Raw genomic sequence first — 19,568 nt, 5'->3', positions numbered from 1 at the left:
TTCAATCTAGCCCCAACCAACCATGTGTGTTCACTGAGCCCAGATGCAGCCTCAGACTCCTTCTTAGCACAGAGCTCTAACAGACTGGAGTTACATGATACAACCCCCGTAATGAGTATGGTAAAGCCCCTGTGACTCCCTGAATTTTAAGTTTCCTTTCATGATTTTTTTTTTTTTTGGTAAAAAGGTAGGGATCTTGCTTGAGAGCTTGCACTGGGGCTGGAACAAAGCTTGTCCGACAGACATCCTTGCTAATAAAAATCATAGAGTGAGAAGACGTGGCTTATCCTGGCCCAGCTCAGAGGCTCAAGGGACAGCTGTGCCCAGAGGGGTGAATGGCTGCAGCTTAGCGCTTTCTCTCCTGGGAGCCCCAGACGGCAAGGTGTGATCTGCCAGAGGCTGGGGCAGCTGGGCTTTTATAGCCTCACACAGGGGGCGGGGGGCAGGCACGCAGCACAGAGCCGGGCTTGGCCCAGGCCTCCAGGAACAACGCAGCCCAGGGCACTGGTACCAGGCCAGCCTGGAACACTGCAGGCAGTGGCGACCCAGGAAGAAAGTGAGAACAGGATCTGAGGCCTCAGTTCTCAGGCCTGTGGCAACTGCTGAACGGTGTGACTGCCCCTCGTGTTGGAGGAGGTGGACAGTCCATACTGAGGACGGTGTCCAGGGCTGGGGAATGAGAACCAGAACAGCAGCTAATAATAGTCCTTGTGTCGGGAGCAGCATGGGAGTCTTAGATCACGCCTTCGGTCTTTGCAGCAAGTCTGTGAGACGGATGCCATTCCATTCCCCGTTTCACAGACGAGCACACTGAGGCCTGAGGAGGTTAAGTTGCTTGCCCAAGGCCACGCTGCTGCTAAGGGGCGGAACTGGGACTCGAGGCCAGCTCCATCTGGCGTTCCAGAGCCATGTGCTCATGGCCCTGCCATCTCCTGTGATGAGGGACAAGGTTAGTGAGTGTTCTCAAGCAGCAGGTGCGGACTTGGCTAAGGGCTGCCTCTGAGCAGCTCTGATGTCTCAGGGAGGCTGTCCTGCATGTTACTTTGGGAAAGACCCCTAACCTACATTTTATGCTCCAGCCAAGCTCTCCTTGCCTATTCAGGGCAGAAGGTCAGGACAAGGAAGACTGAATTGGGTTCTGTCCTCATCCAATTGGTTGTTGAGGGCATAAAAAGAGAGTGGTAATGACCTCTAGGATCAAGGGTGGGGGTTAGATTGCTTTTTTAAAAACTCATGAACTAAAAAATCACAGCCTTACTGAGCTTTGAAGTTGGAACCAGGCTTTCCAACAACTGCTTATAAGTTTCCTCCTTGAAATGTATTTTGTTGCAAGTTGGAGGTGGGGGCAGGGGCAGATCTCTGTCTCCCATAGAATCAGTTATGAGAGCAGGAAGGGATGTTGGAGGTTACTATCCCAATGACCCATTCTGCAGATGAGAAGATGGAAGCAACAGACTAATTTGCCAAGGGGCTTCCCGGTGTCTCAGACGGTAAAGAGTCCACCTGCAACACAGGAGACCCGGGTTCAATCCCTGGGTCCGTAAGATTCCCTGGAGAAGGAACGGCAACCCGTTCCGGGGTTCTTGCCTGAGACTCCCGGGGACAGAGGGGTGCCCGAGGCCTCCCCACTGCTCTGCCCTGCAGCCCCGGGCTGCACCCCGACCCCATCCGGCAAGGCAGCCCTCAGCCTCTCACCAGGAGCTGCTTCACCGGGAAATCCTTCAGGTTTCCGTCTCTGGGGGAGTCCAGCACCACGGGGAAGCCTTTGTGCGGGGCCTCGATGTAGCCAAACTCGATTTCATCCTGTGGGGACAGTGGGAAGAGCCATCCAGTGAGCCCAGGGGGCCTCCACGGAACTCCAGCTGCCTCCCCGGTCCCTCGCATACGACGGCAGGACTTTCTTATGCAGCCTTCCTCAGAGGCTCTGCAGGCCCCTGGTGTGCTTGCACTCACTGACCCCGCTGTAAAAAGCTGGTAACATCCTGTGTGCATCTTCCTGCAAGGAACACCTTAACTCGAGAGCCATGCTGTATTCACAGATGGGCTCCTCTTTGGCTGTTGTAGGGTGCTCCACAGAGAGGCGACCGGTCACGCAGTCGCCCCTCCCCACGGACGGATGTCTCCGTTGCTTCAGTCTCCGCCCCTCTAAGAAGCTGCAGTGAGCCGCCTGGTGCGTTTATGTCCCTGTGCACACGCACACGCGTGATCTGACATAGAATTCACCGTGCGGAGCAGCTGGCTGCCAGGGTGCTGACACTAAGCTGCCCCTCTTGCCTGAGTCCTGAGCCGCGTCCTTCCCAGCCTGGGGGGCCTCACCTGGATCCAGCGGTCTCCCCGGTTCATGTACTGGAAGCAGACCTTCAGTTCGCAGTTGGTTTTCTCCACCAGGTTCTTCACCTCTTTCAGGAACAGGTAGTTGTCCTTCATGCTGAGAAGCGTGGGCAAGAGGGAGAGACCAGGAGGGAGCGTGAGGAGGCACAGGCCCGCCATGGGGGAGGCGCAGCAGTGGGCCCCTGGGCTGGGCCCTGCTGGGCAGGTGAAGCTCCTCTGTGCTCACCTGTGCACAGGCTGCTGGAGTCAAAGGCCGTGCAAACTCAGCCCTTCCTGCAGTGTCTGCCACGGTCATGAACAAAGCGAGGAGGGGAATTCTCACCCCGCCTCCTGAAAGCCTTCCACCTCTGACTCCCAGATTTCCAAGAAACAGCTAACCTAACCCGGAGGCAGGGGATGGGCTCAGGACATGGACAGCACAGGCCCAAAAGATGTGGGAAAGAAAACGCAGCTATCGCTTTTAGAGCACAAAAACTGCTCCAGGACCTTGACAAACGCTTTGCCTGCTTCACCCCACTCAATCCTCGCAGAGACTCTGTGATGTCACCATCTCAGAGAAACAGAGGCACAGAGAGGTCACATTAGTGCTCAAGGTCACGCAGCCAAGAAGCAACGAGCGTGACCTGACCCAGGTCTCTCACCTCCTGAAGCCCCAGCTCCAGCCGCCGGGCCTGTCTGCACTGTGCCTACCGCTTACCAGCACACAAATACCGACACGGGAGGCAGGATGTTGGGGGTCATGATCCACGGAGCGATGCGGAACGTCACGGTGTCCGTGAAGACGGGCGTCAGAGGGATCTCCTGGGCGTGGGAGAGATCAGGAGGTCTTGTCAGGGTGCTTTTCACTCCTGTCTAACAAAGTAGGTGAGACCAATAACTGCTGTTCAGTCGCGCAGTCGTGTCCGACTCTTTGCGACTCCATGGACTGCAGCACGCCAGGCCTCCCTGTCCATCACCAACTCCCGGAGTTCACTCAGACTCCCGTCCATCGAGTCGGCGATGCCATCCAGCCATCTCACCCTCTGTCGTCCCCTTCTCCTTCTGCCTCAGTCTTTCCCAATGGTAGTACATTATTGAGCACTTACTGTATGCCAGGTCCTATTGTGACAGGTGAGATTTCACTTCTGCCATACTCAGGGGTACATACTATTTTAATCCTTGTTTTGTAGATGGGAAAACTGAATCACAGACCTCTGATTCACAAACTGTACAAAGCTGTCCAAGGTCAAGTGATCAGTAAGTGGGTGAGCCTGTATTTAAACCCAGACTGTTGAGCTCAATCTCAACTGCTATCTGATCTCATTGCATCCAAGTTCTTTTCCTGAAATCGGCTCACACGATGACTGAGTCAGACCCAGCCTTCCTCAGTTTTTGCTCTGGGTACCTTGCTCTTTTCTACGTGTGAACATTTTAATGTTATCGGGCGAAATTTTGCTCTGTCCAGATTTTTTTTTAAGGAAAGGTTCGGGAAGCTTGCCCGGAACCTGAGGGAAGATGAGGTAAGATTTCGTTGCATGGCTGGCTTTGGAAAGCTACAGGAAGCCGCGTCCCGCCCTTGGTGGGGAGCACAGGGGTGGCCTTTCCCGCATGGGTCTGCCTTCCGCTGTGTCCGCTGGAGGGGCCGCTCTGAGACCCTGATGCACTGCGGGTGCAGGAGCAGCCCCTCCCCACCCCATCTCGTTATCTCAGTTTTTTCTGCCTTTCCCTCCTCCCAGGGACTCGAGAGCACGTTGTGAATGAGCTGCTCCAAGCTTGGATGCTCACAATCACCCCAGGAAGCAGAAGCATGTGTCATTTCTATTTTCCACGTGGGGAAACCAAGGCGCACGGGGCCAGTTCACTTGCCCAATGTCTCGTGGGCTCAGACCCGGGCAGTCTGACTCGAGCTCCTTCTCATAGCCCTGAGGCCCAGCTTCACCTGCGGCCAAGCCCATGGCATCTCGCCTTGAAGTGGTCTAGAGGCGAAGCAGAGGAGCAAGCCCGTGTCTGAGGGGGCAGCCGGGCCCTCCCTCTATCTGAGTGAAGGGGGCCTGAGAGCCAGGGCTCCGGGCTGCAGTTTTGGTAAGAGGTCCTTACGGGTGGGAAGCAGCGTCAGCTGGGGGCACCGCTCCCCTAGGGGGCGAGTACTCGCCTCCCCGCTCACTTCCTGCAAACCAGGAGCGCACGTGCGCGAGATGTCCGGCCGCAGCGGGGGGACGTGGTTCAGGATTGTGATTCGGCAGCTCCCACGGCGAGGGTGCAGGGCCCGTTAGGGAGGGAAGAGCAGGGCACACGCGCGTGGCTTAGTTTGCTCCTCGTGCCAACCAATGGTTCCCTGTGCCCAGAACTACACCCACCCTGCACATGGATGGGGGCTTCCCAGCTGGCGCAGCGGTAAAGAACCTGCCTGCCAACGCAGGAGATGCAAGCTGGATCCCTGGGTCAGGAAGAACCACTGGAGAAGGAAATGGTAACCCACTTCAGATATTCTTGCCTGGGAGATTGCACAGACAGAGGAGCCTGGCTCCTCAAGTAATGTCTGATCTCGCTGCATCGAAGTTTTCCTCCTGAAGTCAGCTCACATGATAATCGGGCCAGGCTCAGCCTTCCTGTTTCTGCTCTGGGCACCTCGTTACAGTCCACGGGGTTGCAAAGAGCCAGATGCAACTGAGTGATTGAGCGCACACACACACACACACACACACACACTCTCCAGGGAGCAGGCAGACCTGGGGACAGGCGTGAGGTCAGAGACACACCCGAAGAGCATCCTGGGGAGGAGGTACAGTGAGGAGGACCCCCAGGGTGGGGCTCGGAGGCCCTGGCGGATGTGTGCAGGTGATGGGAGCACTTAGATCTCCAAACCTGGGCTTCCTCCAAGGGGAGCCCGCTCCGCCCCCGGGAGCCCCTCCCGGCGAAGGCCCTCACCTCGGCCATGTACTCCAGCAGGCTGACGTGGACGGAGACCAGGCCCGCGAAGCCCTCGTCGGGAAAACGCAGGCCTTCCACGAAGAACAGCAGCTCCGCGGAGCCGCCCGAGTACTTGACCACATGGTAGAGCTTCCGCCGGCCCAGGATGTGGACGTAACGCTGGCCGAAAAAGGGGTCTGGAGGAAGAAGGACCCAGCTCAGGCCCCGCTCCCCCAGCCGACCGTGGGGCGGGCTCGCCGATGGGGGCGCGACAGTAAAGCCCCTTGTCCTCTACACACAGGGAAAGCACGAGCGGCCAACGCCACCGGAAGGGCCGCGGCCCGGTCACCGTCCCAGCCCTGCTGGGCCCTAGCCCTGTGGCCCCGGACCAGACGCCCTCCCAGCTTCCAGCTTCCTCGGCTATAGAGTGAGTGAGCTCTCCCCAGGAAGGAGACAGAGATGAGAGAAGCTGAGGACTGGGCAGCCAGTGGTGGCGAAGAAGGGAATTATTGTTCGCATTTTACAGAGGAGGAAACTGAGTCCCAGAAGGGAAAATGGCTTGTCTGGTGTCATATAGCCAGTACGTAGCTGAGCTGGGAATCAAATCCCTAATTCTGAACCCCAATCTCTCCTCCCCTTTATATAAAGAAAACACCCACTTAGGCCCTCAATTCCCCTCTGTACAGTGGAAGCCGTATCAGCATGTGGGTCTCTCGCTGTGCATTTTTTTTTCTGGTTGCACACGTTTGCAGCTGGGAGGAAAGGCCGGTTTCTCCCGCACTCCTAGGCCACTGAAATCTCCTGGCTCCTCGCAGTGCTGTTCCCTCTGCTTAGAAGGCTTGTCTCCCACCTTCAGGCTTCTGAACTGCACCCAGATCCCCCAGAGACCAAGCCAGGGGCTCTGTCTGCAGCGTCTGCACCCCTGTCCTTCCCTGTCCCAGCCCAAACGGACATGATCTCAGTGTTCAGCTGTTGGCCCCCAGAGCCTGTCACCTGCATGATGGCTGAGACAGGCCCGGCCAGGCCCAGCGCAGGTTGGGTTTGATAAACATCTGCTGAATGCACCAGTGCGCCCATGTCACCATATGGGAGCACTTTCAGGCCAATTGAGAGTGCATATACTGAGTTACTGCTCTCTGACCACATGGGCAAGGACCTCTGCGCGAGACAGAGAGGGTCAAGAAGTGGCCCCTCGCAAGGCTCAGCTGGTGGTAAGATCGCACAGGTGAGGGAAGCGTCACAGTAGAGCTCTGCGGTGAGTGAGCTGGAGGGGTTACTGGGAGGCAGAGGAAGGGAGCGGGATGGGAGGAGTTTGAGCGAAGAAAGGCAGCCTTTGAGATGCCCTTGGGGGTGGCAGAGGTGGGCACAGCGAGAAGATGCAATACTTGCATTGCCAAACGCATGGAGGTAGGACCCTAGGCAGTTCCAGGAGAAGTTTCTTTATGCCCTGAAGAGCTGGAAGGGCAGAGTAAGGCTCAGCTTAGTGCTGTCGTCAACAACAAAGGGAACGATTAATGAGCAGGCGCCCGAGGGCTACAACGTGTACAAAATGAACAGAGGAACCAGCGAGGCCTGGGCTCGGGATGGCACCTCACATAGGAGAAGGTGCTCAATTAGATCTTGGTTATAAATACAGCTCCCTGAGGGTGGGTTACCTGAGTGGCTATGACTTCCAGAGTCAGAGAGATGCCTCTTTGGCTTTCAAGCTGCAAAACCCCAGGGAATTCACTTAACCTTCCCGAGCCTCGTTTATTCATCTGTTAAATGGGAGACAGTAACACTCATGCCACAAGGTGCTTGCAAGATAAAATCAGGAACCGAGGTAAGCTTGGTAACCAAGGGTGACGACCGGTAACACAGCTGGGACCCGCTGGTATTACTGTTACGAGAACCTGTGAATGTATCGGCAGACCCTTTACTGAAAAACACGACTTTCTCGTTGAATGGTTTAGGAATAGAAGGCAAAGAAAAAAATACCTCACCTCCCTTTCTGTGGGTGGGCCCAAGAAATGAGGAAGACAGACCGAAACACTGCGTGTCCCAAGGGGTTTGTCCCAGGTCAGCGCAAAAGGTGACATCCTGCTCATGCAGAGAAGACACGTGTCCTGTGTCCCAACCACCGAGGAGGTCCAGACGGCTCCGCATCATTAAGGAAAATTCTCCCCCAGGGACCCAGGGCCTCCCATGACCACGTGTCTCAGGCTGCACTTGAACTGATGCTGGGAAAGTGATCTCAGGCCACAAAGCTGACTTGTCTTTCCAGAAAGCTCCAGAACTTTCCCACGGCTCAGGGCAGCTAGGTGGGATGTGTGTGCGTGTGGGCTCCCCCTGGGCCTGGGAGGGTGGGGCTCTGGCAGGGGAGCTGGGTGGGGTACGAGGACTCGTTTTGGCCCATCTGTGTGTAGTCTTTTCTGTCTGTGGCCCACAGTATCTCGGGCCAGCTCCGGGCAGATCGATCACTCGGTGGAACAATCAGCCACTGTCCCCGGAGCCTCCTTCCCCTGTCTCCCATCCCCAGCTGGATGCGGGCCTGCCTCCGCGTGGCCAGCTCCCCCTGCAGGAACCAACAATGCCCCTCTATGGCGCGGCCCACGCACCTCGGGCTGGCCCCGCCAGCCACCCTGACCTCCCCTTAGCCCTAGGCGTTGGCCCGCAGGCTGGCACGTGACATCACCCTTCCGGTCAGGGTGGAGTCGTTCCACCTCCCCAGGAGACTCTGAGAGTGTGAGCGGCTGCCCTGGTTTGCCCGAGATTGAGGGGCTTTTCAGAATGAGGGGTTTTTAGCGCAAAACCAAGACAGTCCTGGGAAAACTGGTGCAAGCCGGTCACCGCAGCCCCGCAGAGAAAGGTCAGGAGCCGACCCCTGCAGAGAAAGGTCAGGAGCTGACCTCTGAGACCCGAGGGCAGAATCCGAGGCCGGGGTACACACGCCTGGGCCTTCCTAACAGCACTGGGGACGCCTGTCCACGTCACTGACTATAATCAACGATCACAATAACAGCCCCCTGAGAAGCAGTGTCATCCACAGGGAGCGTTCCACGGACCAGCTGCTGAGTGCTGACATGTTTCTTATTTGATCTCTGTCGCCAGGGGGACAGTCAGGACTCTCCTTAGCCACGTGTGACATCCCACACGAGGTACCCAAGGGCTGGCCTGCTGAGACTTGCCCACGCCCGGGATGTGAAGCCCCTGGGCTCCAGAACGGCGTCTCAGGGCCCCTGAGCCCCCAGCCCAGCTCCCCGTGACGTCTCCCTCACAGGCTGTCCCCTCCCTGAGGGCAGGGTGCTGACCCAGGGATCCTGGTGCTGAGACCCAGCACCCGGCACGGAGGGGCTCAACAGCCAACCACAGAAGGCATGAGACTGAGCGGGCAGCTGTGGGCATTAGCCCCTTGCAAAGCATGTTTCCCACACAGGGGGCCCCGGATGCCCTGTCTTTGGCAAGATGAACTAGGGGTCTACTCCTCGAGGGTGCACACAGCATCATCAGGGGCTCTTTCAAAGTCGGGGCGGGGGACTTCCCTGGGTGGTCCAGTGGCTGAGACTCCACGCTCCCACTGCAGGGGGCCCGGGATCGATCCCTGGTCAGGGAACCAGAGGCCACGTGAGCCCACATGAGCCCATGTGCCATAACTAACCATCCCCCATGCTGCAATGAAGACCCGGCATGCCAAAAAAAAAAGTCGGGGCAGTTTTTCATTTTCAGAAAGTCCGAGAGGAGAAACACCGGCCGGGGAGAGGGTGGGTCCCTGCCTCAGGCGTCATGAAGTCGACATGAGTCTGGGGAGGATGACTCACAAAGCCCGTGACTGTCACCGCTGACTCCTTGAGGGCGGAGAGGCCGCGCCCTTGGGGCCCTGACTTCACAGGGCCGAGGTGGCCCTGGATGATGGCTGGTCCATTACCAAGAGGCCAGTCCTGGACCTCTCCAACCACCTGCCCCTGTGATGACTAATGGGGCCCTGGGGAGCCTTAGAGGGTGAAGCACGCTACCAGAGGGCAGAAGCCGCTGGAGGGTGGGCAGGGGACACTCACTCTCCACGCAGAACACGCCCACTTTGTCCGAGTCCGACATGGAGATGTAGAGGACGATCTCGTAGCCGGCAGGGAGGTGCTCAGGGCCTTTGGTCCGCAGGATCATCTGGGACATGTCCTTCAGGTCTGCGGGCAGAGGCAAGAGGAGGCTAGAACTGAGAGAACCGCTCTGGGCTGCAGGGGTCCGAGGTGCGGGGGGACTGGATGAAGGTACTTGGGAGGTACCAACTTCCAGTTATCCTCGGGATGTGAGGAACAACACGACTGATCTCAGACACTGCTGCACGTCTCACGTGAAAGTTGTTAAGAAAGTCAATCCTAAGAGGTCTCCTCTCAAGGATTTTTTTTTCTATTTCTTTAATTGTGTACCTATATGAGATGATGGATGTTTACTAAACTTCTTGAGATACTCACTTTATGATGTATGGGAATCAAATCACTGTGCTGTGTGCCTTAAACTCACATACTGCTGTATGTCAATCATATCTCAATTAAAAAAGAAAAACAAAGGAGAACTGTGGCTGGAATGTTGGCCTGTTACTTTTACAAGCAGGACAAAGCAAACCCCAAACGTATATGTTATGGAAACGTATATATTATGAAAAGTGTAAGAACTAGTTGCTATCTCCAACACCACAGATGACCTCCCATAACACTTTTGGAACATCCTTCTGCTCCTTTTTTAACATAGGTGCAGCTTTGTAAAGAGCGTGGTTCCAATCCAACCGAGCAGTATTGATAGTTTCGCCATCTGTTCTTAGCAAGAGTGGATACCTGAGCCCAGTCCTCAGGAGAGCCAAGGTCACACCCGCCTCCCGCTTTGCCCAAGACTTGGCCCGAATGTCCCCACTGCCCCTCCCTGCCCTCCTCGCAGCCCCGAGTGCTGAGCCCGCGCACCTTCCTTGCTGTAGACCTTCTCATCACTGCAGTCCTCCTGGGGCAACCAGGGTGTGTCTCGGTCACAGTTCACCAGCAGGATGGCGCCCTGGCCCTCAGGGCCCCAGGTCCAGGATGCCTGCGTCGGCGAGGAGAGAGGACAACGCTGTTGTCTCTACTTCTGCAGATGTTCCCAACCTCAGTGCAGACACCACAGGACACTGGGGAGACGGCCCAGGGTGAGACTCAAGAGCAGCCATGGGGGCAGCTGTGACCTGGCAAGCATGAGTCCTTCGTCTGATGCCTGGAGAGAGCCAGGGTTAGCGCCAAGGCAGGTTCAGGGTGGGGACAGACAGGCAGACAGACAGATACAGAAGGCTGACTCGGGCATCACGAGCCTCACATCTGGTGCCCCACTGCCTGGAGTGGGGTGGGGAGGCAGGGCCCAGAGAAATGGACAGGCAGACATTTTATGACGGGCTCCAAGGCAGAGGGAAGGCAACACGGGGCCTGACTGCAGACCAAACCACAAAGCTGCAGCAGTCAAAGCAGCAAGGTGAGGGCACGGAGACAGACACACAGACGACCGGCGCGGACAGAGCCGGAGAGGAAGCACACTTACGGGGCCATCAGCCCACGACAAGGGGCAAGCCTACCCCGGGCAAGACAGCTTCTTCAACAGACAGTGTTGGGCAAACCCCGACAGCCACGCCCAAAGAACCAAACTGGGCTTCTTTCTTACAAATGCCACACACAAGCATAAACGTAGATAAAGACATAAATGTGAGCTCTGAAACCATAAAACTTCTAGAAGAAAACACAAGCAGTGTGCTCGTTGACATCAGTCTTAGAAACAGTTTTTTGGGATCTATCTCCTCAGGCAAGTGCAACACAAGCGAAAACAAACAGGGTCACATGAAACTAGAGAGCTTGTGCTCAGGAGGCTATCAACAAAACAAAAGAGCTGCGCACTGAATGGGAAAGACGCTTGTAACAGATGTATCTGATCAGGGTTAATACCCCAAATATACAAAGGACTCATACAACTCAAGGTCAGAAAACAACCTGATTTTAAAAATGGACAGCAAAGCTGAACAGACATTCTTTCCAAAGAAGACATACAAACGGGGGCAGATACGTGGAAAGACGCTCAACATCTCTAATTAACAGGGAAATACAAATGAAAACCACAGTGAAATGCCTCACACCTGTCAGAATGGCTACCACAAAAAAGACAGCGAATAATAAACACTGGCGAGGATGGGGAGTACAGGGAGCCCTTGCGCACTGCTGGTAGGAATATAAGTTGGTGTAGCTACTATGGAAAAAAGTATGGAGATTCCTCCAAAGAATTAAAAATAGAACTTCCGTATGATCCAGAAAGTCCACTCTTGGGTCTTTATCTGAAGAAAATAAAAACACAAATTAGAAAAGACATATGTATTCCCATGTTATTGCATTATTATTTACAATAGCCAAGATATGGAAGGAATTTAAGTGCCCATCAATAATGAATAGATATGCGAGCACGTGTACACCCATGGTGGATTCATGTTGACGTATGGCAAAACCAATACAATATTGTAAAGTTAAAAAAAAAAAGTGCCTGGCACATGGTGAGAAAAAAAAAAAAAGATGAATGGATAATGAAGATGCAGTACACATACACAATGGAATAGTATTCAGCTACAAAAAAAAAAAGAAATCTTGCCATTTGCAACAACATGGATGAACCTAAGTGAAGTAAGTCAGAGAGAGACAAGTACTGCTATGTACTATAAATGAAAGCTGTGAAGACAGTAAATGTTAAGTGTTTTCATCGGAAGGAAAACTTTCTGTTTTTCTATTTCTAAAGATTGAGGGCAGGAGAAGGTGGCGCCAGAGGATGAGCTGGTTGGATGGCATCACCCACACAACGACGTGAGTTTGAAGAAACCCCAGGAGTTGGTGGAGGACAGGGAGGCCTGGCACACTGCAGTCCACGGGGTCGCAAGGAGTCGGACACGGCTGAGTGACTGAGCAACAACTCTGTACCTATATGAGATGATGGATTTACACTGAACTGAGTGCGGTGAGCATTTCATGATGTGAGTCCAATCACCAGGCTGTGTGCCACAGAGCAACTGAAGCCACAGGCCACCACCACTGAGCCCCGTGTGCTCTGGATTCGCTGCGGCAACTACTGCGCCCACGCACCACAGCTAGAGAGTCCACGCGCTGTAACGAAAGATCCCGCACGGTGTAACAGGGACCCCGAGTGCTGCAGCCAAGACCCGACGCAGCCCAAATCAATAAACAAAGCCATTCTGCGGTACCTTAAACGTACACGCTGATATACGTCAATTATATCTCCGTAACACTGGAGGGAAGAAGAGGCACCCAGAGGGGCTCAGGGCTCTCGGGTGAACGGACACCCGGCCATTTTCAAACTTGCTCTGAGTGCTCCAAGTGGGACCTGTAAGGTGATTCCTTTTCAAGACTGAAGCCAGAGCGATATTAGGACAAACTCCAACCGGATCGCGTTGCTTCCCTGCTTCACGCCTTGTCAGGGGCCCCTGTTGACTCGGGCCGTGGGGCCCCGCGAGACCTGCCCACCTCGGCCCTTTCCGTCCGCCTCCCCCTCGCTGGCCGCCGCCCGGCTCCCAGAAGACTCCAAGCTCGGGCCTTCGCGCGCTGCCCCCTCTACCTGGAAAGCGGCCCTGCCCCGCTTCACCTCGCCAAGTCCACCCCTCCTTCCGGTCCCAGAGCATAACCCCCCTTCCTCCTGGAAGCCTCTCTGATATTCTGGACCAAAGCAGCTTTCCCGGGGTTCACGCGCTCCTTCTGGGGCGGACTCAGGACAACTGTGCCGAAACCGCCGCCAGTCTTCATTCACCGTGGCCCCCATGCCCCCTGGACTGCGGGCCCCGGTGGCAGGGGCTGCTGTCTCTCCTGCTCTCGCCATCCCCCAGGCCTGACCCAGTCGTGAAACATAAGAGACGCTGAAAAAATATTTATGGGATAAATCAAAACAACAACACACACTGGTACCTCACACTGGTTAGAACGGCCATCATTAAAAAGTCTGCAAATAATAGATGCAGGAGAGGGTGTGGATGAAAGGGAACTGTTGGTGGGAATGTGAACTGATGCAGCCGCTGTGGAGAAAAGTACAGAGGTTCCTCAAATAACTGAAAACAGAGTTGCCGCATGATCCAGCAATCGCATACTTGGAGATATTCCCAGACAAAGCATAATATGAAAAGATACACGCTCCACCACGTTCACAGCGGCACTAGGCACCGTCGCCAAGACACAGAAACAACCTCCGTGTCCATCGACGACGAACGGAGAGGCTGTGGAGCGCGCGCACGACGGCACATGGGCGTGGAGCGTGCGCACGACGGCACACGGGCGTGGAGTGGGACGTGCGCACGCCGGCACACGGGCGTGGAGTGGGACGTGCGCACGACGGCACACGGGCGTGGAGTGGGACGTGCGCACGCCGGCCTATGGGCGTGGAATAGAACGTGCGCACGCCGGCACATGGGCGTGGAACGTGCGCACGACGGCATATGGGTATGATGGAATAGGACTCAGCCACCAAAATGAATGGTACACGCCGTCTGCAGTAACATGGATGACTTAGGAGGTGTCATACGAAGGGAAATAAGTCAGAAACAGACAAATAGCAGTGACAGCATTTACACGTGGAATCTAAAATATGCCACAAATGAACACATCTACAAAACAAAAATAGACTCCCAGATATAGAGAGCAGACTTGTGGTTGCCCAGGCGGTGGCGGGGGGAGGACCGGGGGCCTGGGATTTGCGGACGTACTAGTACATACAGGATGGCTGAACAGCAAGGCCCTACTGGTTAGCACAGGGAGCTGTGTTCACGTCCTGTGATAAGCCGTAATGGAAGGGAACATGAAAAAGAATGCACAGGTAGAGCTGAGTTACTTTGCTGCATAGCAGAAATTAACACAACGCTGTAAATCAGCCATACTTCAATGAAGTTAAAAAATATTTATGAGATGAATGAAGATCACATTAAACTGCACTGGCCCAGATGAAGGAAGTCAGGGCAAGTCCAGGCCCACAGGGGCTGGGTGAGCCCCCAGCTCCTCGGGGGAAGCAGGACGCCTCAGGGGCCGCCCTGGGGCCTGCCTTCATGTGGCCGCAGACACTGAGCACAGATCTGTGGGGCTGACTCGGCCTCAGGAAGGCAGGGGTGGGCAGACGCCCCTCCCTGGGAACCTCGGGGAGCCAGCTCCCCTACAGCCCCGAGGAACCCCCAGAGGCACGTCAAGAGTTTGGAGCTGGCTGCCAGGCCCCAGGCTTCTCACTGGGCTGTATTTAATTACTTTTTAAAGTGCCCATCTCCATATAATTTAAACCAGCATACAGATTGTTGTTATAAAAGTAGTGTATGCCCATGGCAAACATCTAAGTGCTCTAGAAGAGCAGAAAATGGAAAATAGAAGCCAGGATGTGCAGAGCAAAACCAGCGGAACGTAAAAATGGGGTTGAGATTCACACCACCATATATAAACTAGACAGCCAGTGGGGGTTTGCTGTACGACTCCGGGAACTTTAACCAGGGCTAGAGAGGTGGGATGGGGTGGGAGGTGGGAGGGAGGTTCTAGAGGGAGGGGATATATCTATACCTGTGGCTGACTCATGTTGATGTATGGCAGAAGCCAACACATTACTGTAAAGCCACTATCCTTCAATTAAAAATAGATAAAACGGGGGTGAGGAAGACGACTTGGAGAACACAATGCCACCTACACAAGTTAAAAATACACACACCCTAACCACACTGCATGTTTCGCAAGAATCACAAGAACGGAAAGTGACCCATTAAAATCATCCACGTGGTCCTTTGCAGGGGAGCAGAGTGGGAGTGAAGGAATGTAGGACCGGGGAGAATGAATGAATGAACAAATGAGTGAATGATGAATGAACAAATGTGCTCAGTCACGTCCGAATCTTTGTGACCCCATGACTGTAGCCCACCAGGCTCCTCTGTCCATGGGATTCTCCAGGCAAGAATACTGGAGTGGGTTGCCATGCTCTCCTCCAGGGGATCTTCCCAACCCAGAGATCAAACCCAGGTCTCCCACACTGCAGGCAGATTCTTTACCGTCTGAGCCCCCAGGGAAGACCGGATGAACAAATAAATGAATACACAAAACCAGGAAGAGGGTGTGTGTGCATCATTAGAGATGACACGCCTTGAATTGGGAATGATTACTGCAATCTTCTGCTCCTGATGGCCAAAAAAACCCCAAAAAGGCAAAACTGTAAGAGCAAATGCTTTGGCGGCACTTCCTCTGTGGCAGGACGTTCATCCTTTACACCAACTGCATGACCTGGGTGTCCCCACCCTCTGGATGGGCCACTGAGACTTGGGGACCAGCTCTGTGGCTGTTCCTCTAAGGAGCTTGCTCCTCGGTGGGCTCTGTCAATGGTGTGTGTGTCTGGGAACTTGTCTTCTCATCTGTAAAGTGAGAGTTGTTGGAGTTTGCTGGGAGGACCGTGGCTGCCTGCAGGCCCCAGGCTGGGGCTCTGGCCCTGGAAGCCCCCCATTCAGGGCCGCCTGCCCTGGGAGTGAGGTACCTTTCTTGGGTTGTTCTTCTCCACCACGCCGTCGCGATCTGCATCCACATCCAGGGAGATCTCTGGGGACAGACAGGTGGGTGAGCTGCTGGGCTGGCCAGAGAGGGTGGGGAGGGGGCAGGAGGGGGACCTACGGGGTTACAGTGCAGCTCACCCGAGGGAAGAGCTGTGCTGAGGTCACCTTAGCCAACCCCCTACCTCAACACCACACTGCTGGATGGAGACACGAACAGACACCGTGCAGATTGCGAAACTCACGAAGGTGCTGCCGGGTGGGTCTGGGGTCTCCCGCCCCCTTGCTGCTCCTCTACAGCTCTGGGTGGTGGGCGGGATGAGCCGCACTGGGCAGATCTGGGAGTTCAGAGGTAGGGCACAAGGTCACAGGGTCACACAAGGAGATCTGAAGCATACACCGCATTTCGTGTGAATCAAAGCTCAGATGTTGGAAACTTTCACGGGACTCCCTACCTGCCTTCCTGGCCTGTCCTGGGGGTGTGTACACATATGCGTCTGTGTGTTTCTCTTCCAGAACTCCAGGGTGTCTAGACTCCACACCTAAGGACTGAGGGTTTTACTTTGGGTGGGAAACTGCATTGTCAGCTCCTCTTGATCTGACTGTGCCCAAGAGGCCAAGCCGCCAGATAGAGGATCCAGGATGGGGTCCTCGCTGTCCCTCCTCTGGGGGAGGGACCTTCTTTGTTCGTAGGCCTGCTGTGGGGACTTCGTGGGGCAATGAAATGAGCCCAAAGTTCAGCATCAGACAGGACTGAGCTTGAACCGTGGTTGCGGCTTGTAAGCTGTGTGGTGCTGGGCGGCTTAAACAGCTTCTCTGAGCCCCAGTCGCTCTACCTGAAAAATGAGGCGCTTTCCCATTAGATGAGTTGTCCTAATTGCAACGATAGGCGCTGCTGACGTTTTGAACCAAATTGTTGCTGCTGCTATTGTTGTGGGTCTACCCTGTGCATTGCAGGGTGTTTAGCCACATCCCTGGCTTCTACCCACTGGGTGCCCATAACATCCCCCCAGCTGAGACAACCAAAAGGTCTCCAGATATTGCCAAAGGTCCCCTGGGGGCAACATGGCCCCCTGAGTTAGAGACCAAGAGGGTGAGGCAGGGGAAATGTCGGGAAGGTGGTGGGAGCGACACGCGGAGTGAGGCGAGCTGGGTCCAGGTCGCGGACAGCCTGTGGGCTCGGCCTTGGGCTGAGCATGACTTGGACGGAGGTCGGAGCTGGGTGAGAACGACCGGGTTCCTGGTCGGTCCTGCTGGCAGCTGAGCTGTCTCCCTGGAGGGGTGGCGTGCCTCCTCTCTCTTAAGTCAGGGATTATACGGAGGGCCTCCCTTTGCCCACAGCCCAGTTCCCTCCTCACTCTGAATGCGGCTCTTCCAGGTCTGGAAGGAGGTAGGAGGGTGGTTCTAAGGGCACCGAGTCCTTGGGAGAGGGAGGCAGTATCCCCACTTCTGCGCCCCACATTAGGTGCTGTAGGAAATAATTATATAAACTCCTCCCATTGATCCCATTCACACAGCAAATCACTACTGAGCATCGACTGCCTCTAGGCCCCACACATGGGGAGCGGGGCGGGCAATCGGCCCACAGTGCCTGCTCTCAAGGAGCCCCCAGTCTTCTCTGTGTGTGGTTGGCCGTTTATTCGTGTCCAACTCTGCGACCCCATGGACTGTACACCACAGCCTCCTCTGTCCATGGGATTCTCCAGACAAGAATACTGGAGTGGGCAGCCTATCCCTTCGCCAGGGGATCTTCCTGACCCAGGGATCAAACCCGGATCTCCCGCATCGACAGGTGGATTCTTTACCGTCTGAGCAACCAGGGAAAGTCCTATGAGATAAATATTATTGTTCCCACTTTATAGGCGAGCAAACTCAGACTTGGAGATGTCACTTGTCAGCACACTGGGCTGATGATCTGGGGGGCTGGCGTGGGATAAGACTCCTAGGGACAGAGTGGAGAAGGCAGCCCCACCAGCTACTGTTAGAGACGGAAGGCTTAGAAGCACCAATATTGATGCTGGCTCCCAGACTGCCACGGACTTTCCAGCGGGACACTCCCCAGGGAATGCTGCTGTTTGGGGAGGTTGCCTTCCTGAAGCTTCTCCCAGGGGACCTGCTGCAGACCCAGCCCTCTCCAGGAATGACTCTTTGCTTTTCAAGATAACAATCTCTCCTGGGTGTACAGTTCTTTGTGGACAGGAGCGCACTTCCCATGGGTGTTTTCCCTCAGTCACCACCCTGGCCATCCTGCCATAAATAGGAGGAAGCAAGGCTCCCAGCAGGGCAATGACCATGAAGACCCCGAAAAGTGCAGGGCCAGGGGTCGCCCTCAGGTCTTGGACTCCAGACCCCTGCCCTTGGCTGTTTTCTCCACAGTCTCAGGCTGACCTCCGCCCTGGGTTGTTTCCAAAACCAAAGCCCACCTTCCAAGACCCAGGACTCACTCCTCTAGAGGTCGTTCCCAGAGGAGGGGCCAACTCCCCACCCTGGTGACCCTGTGGCTTTGGTCTCTAGGCTGCAAGGCGCCACTGCATCACGGCTCCTGTGGTCCATGAAAGCAGTGGTCACAGGAGAGAAATCAGGAGCGTTTCCCTGTACTTCATTATGAACTTTTCATTATTCTGGGCTGCACCATGTGGCTTGCGAGCTCTTAGTTCCCTGACCAGGGACTGAACCTGTGGTGTGCACCAAGTCCTAACCAGAATGCCAAGGAACTCCCCATTATGAATTTCTTACATTAAATTTTTGTTATCAATGTAATATTTGCACAAGTGCAAAAAAAAACAAAAACAAAAAACCAAACAAACAAACAAAAAAAACCCAAAGAGAGTACCAAACAGCTTCTAAATAAACCCAGGGGTTCTTTGTTTAGCCTGTCCCCTCACCGCCTGAGGGAAGCTCTGTAATACCGAATAATATGCCTATTATTTTTTCTTCGGTTTATTCAATTGGGACAAATTTCACTGACTTCCCATGAAATCACATAATCGGGCTCCCTTATCATCCACCTCCTGACATCCCACGGTGCTTGACACCTTCTCTCTTGTGACTCTTGACAAAACTTTATGGTCAGTTGGAACGGCCTCCTCACCCTGCCGCCCTCCCTCGGAGACTCCCCCAAGTTACAAGGTATTCCTCGAGGACTTCTCCCCTTCAAAGCTTCCCTCAAGGTCCAGTTTAACTGGATTCCTATGGGATGCTCCTGAGGGGATGGGAGCAGGCTTGTGGCCTGCCCAGGGCTCTGCCTCCCGGAGCCGCTCTGTCCTCCCTGGGGAGCGGGAGGCGACATCTGTTTCAGGGCCTCTGGGCTCCAGACATTTCCCGGAGGCTCCAAATCCTGCCTCAGCTCCCCAGAATAGCCCCAAGGTGTCAGGTGGCACCCAGGGTGTGAGATAGATTAACTGGAAATGTCACCAGGACTGGGCTCAAGGCAGCCTGCCCTGGGGAATCAAGACACTGGCCTCAGCTTCCGCACGAGTGCTTTAGTGGCTGCCAGCCCCTGGATGGTGGCAGGGCACCAGGCCTTCTTGCCTGACGGGGCAGCTTGGGGTGTGGTGGGCAGGGGACTCTCCCCGACAGTCACTGAGGGCGGTTATCCTGGGTCTGGGACAGGGTACAAGGAACGAAGGCCTTAGGTTGATGCAAAAAATCCTCCAGGGTCCCGTCCATGTGCTCCTCCCTTTGCAGGACCTCGGCAAAGAGGGTGAGGCTACGCCTCTCTCCACCATCTTCCCCTCAAACCCCCTTAACAGCGAGGAAGTTGCGAATCAGCCCTACCCAGGGGCTCGGAGGCTCTCCGGGATCAATGAGCTCGAAA

At 55.1% G+C, this 19,568-nt stretch overlaps 1 protein-coding gene across 6 annotated transcripts in view; it reads right to left on the bottom strand.

Annotated features, from left to right (window-relative positions):
* The window catches only part of PADI2 (peptidyl arginine deiminase 2), a 55,315-nt gene that overhangs the window by 10,197 nt on the left and 25,550 nt on the right, over positions 1-19,568 (bottom strand). For 2 of the 6 annotated variants that reach the window (XM_061395538.1, XM_061395505.1), the window contains exons 4-11: positions 15,739-15,800; positions 10,152-10,269; positions 9,255-9,380; positions 6,610-6,675; positions 5,239-5,417; positions 3,029-3,183; positions 2,317-2,428; positions 1,696-1,803 (exon numbers count right to left, since the gene is read on the bottom strand). In XM_061395538.1, the coding sequence (XP_061251522.1) occupies positions 1,696-1,803; positions 2,317-2,428; positions 3,029-3,183; positions 5,239-5,417; positions 6,610-6,675; positions 9,255-9,380; positions 10,152-10,269; positions 15,739-15,800 (926 nt within the window). The remainder of the gene's footprint in view (positions 1-1,695; positions 1,804-2,316; positions 2,429-3,028; positions 3,184-5,238; positions 5,418-6,609; positions 6,676-9,254; positions 9,381-10,151; positions 10,270-15,738; positions 15,801-19,568) is intronic. The other 4 variants (XM_061395514.1, XM_061395519.1, XM_061395529.1 and 1 more) reach the window with 4 other exon arrangements.

Source organism: Bos javanicus, chromosome 2 (assembly GCF_032452875.1).
Source record: "Bos javanicus breed banteng chromosome 2, ARS-OSU_banteng_1.0, whole genome shotgun sequence".
Taxonomy (NCBI): domain Eukaryota; kingdom Metazoa; phylum Chordata; class Mammalia; order Artiodactyla; family Bovidae; genus Bos; species Bos javanicus.
The sequence above is the reverse complement of the archived record's forward strand: the minus strand, read 5'-3'. Positions and strand labels throughout refer to the sequence as shown.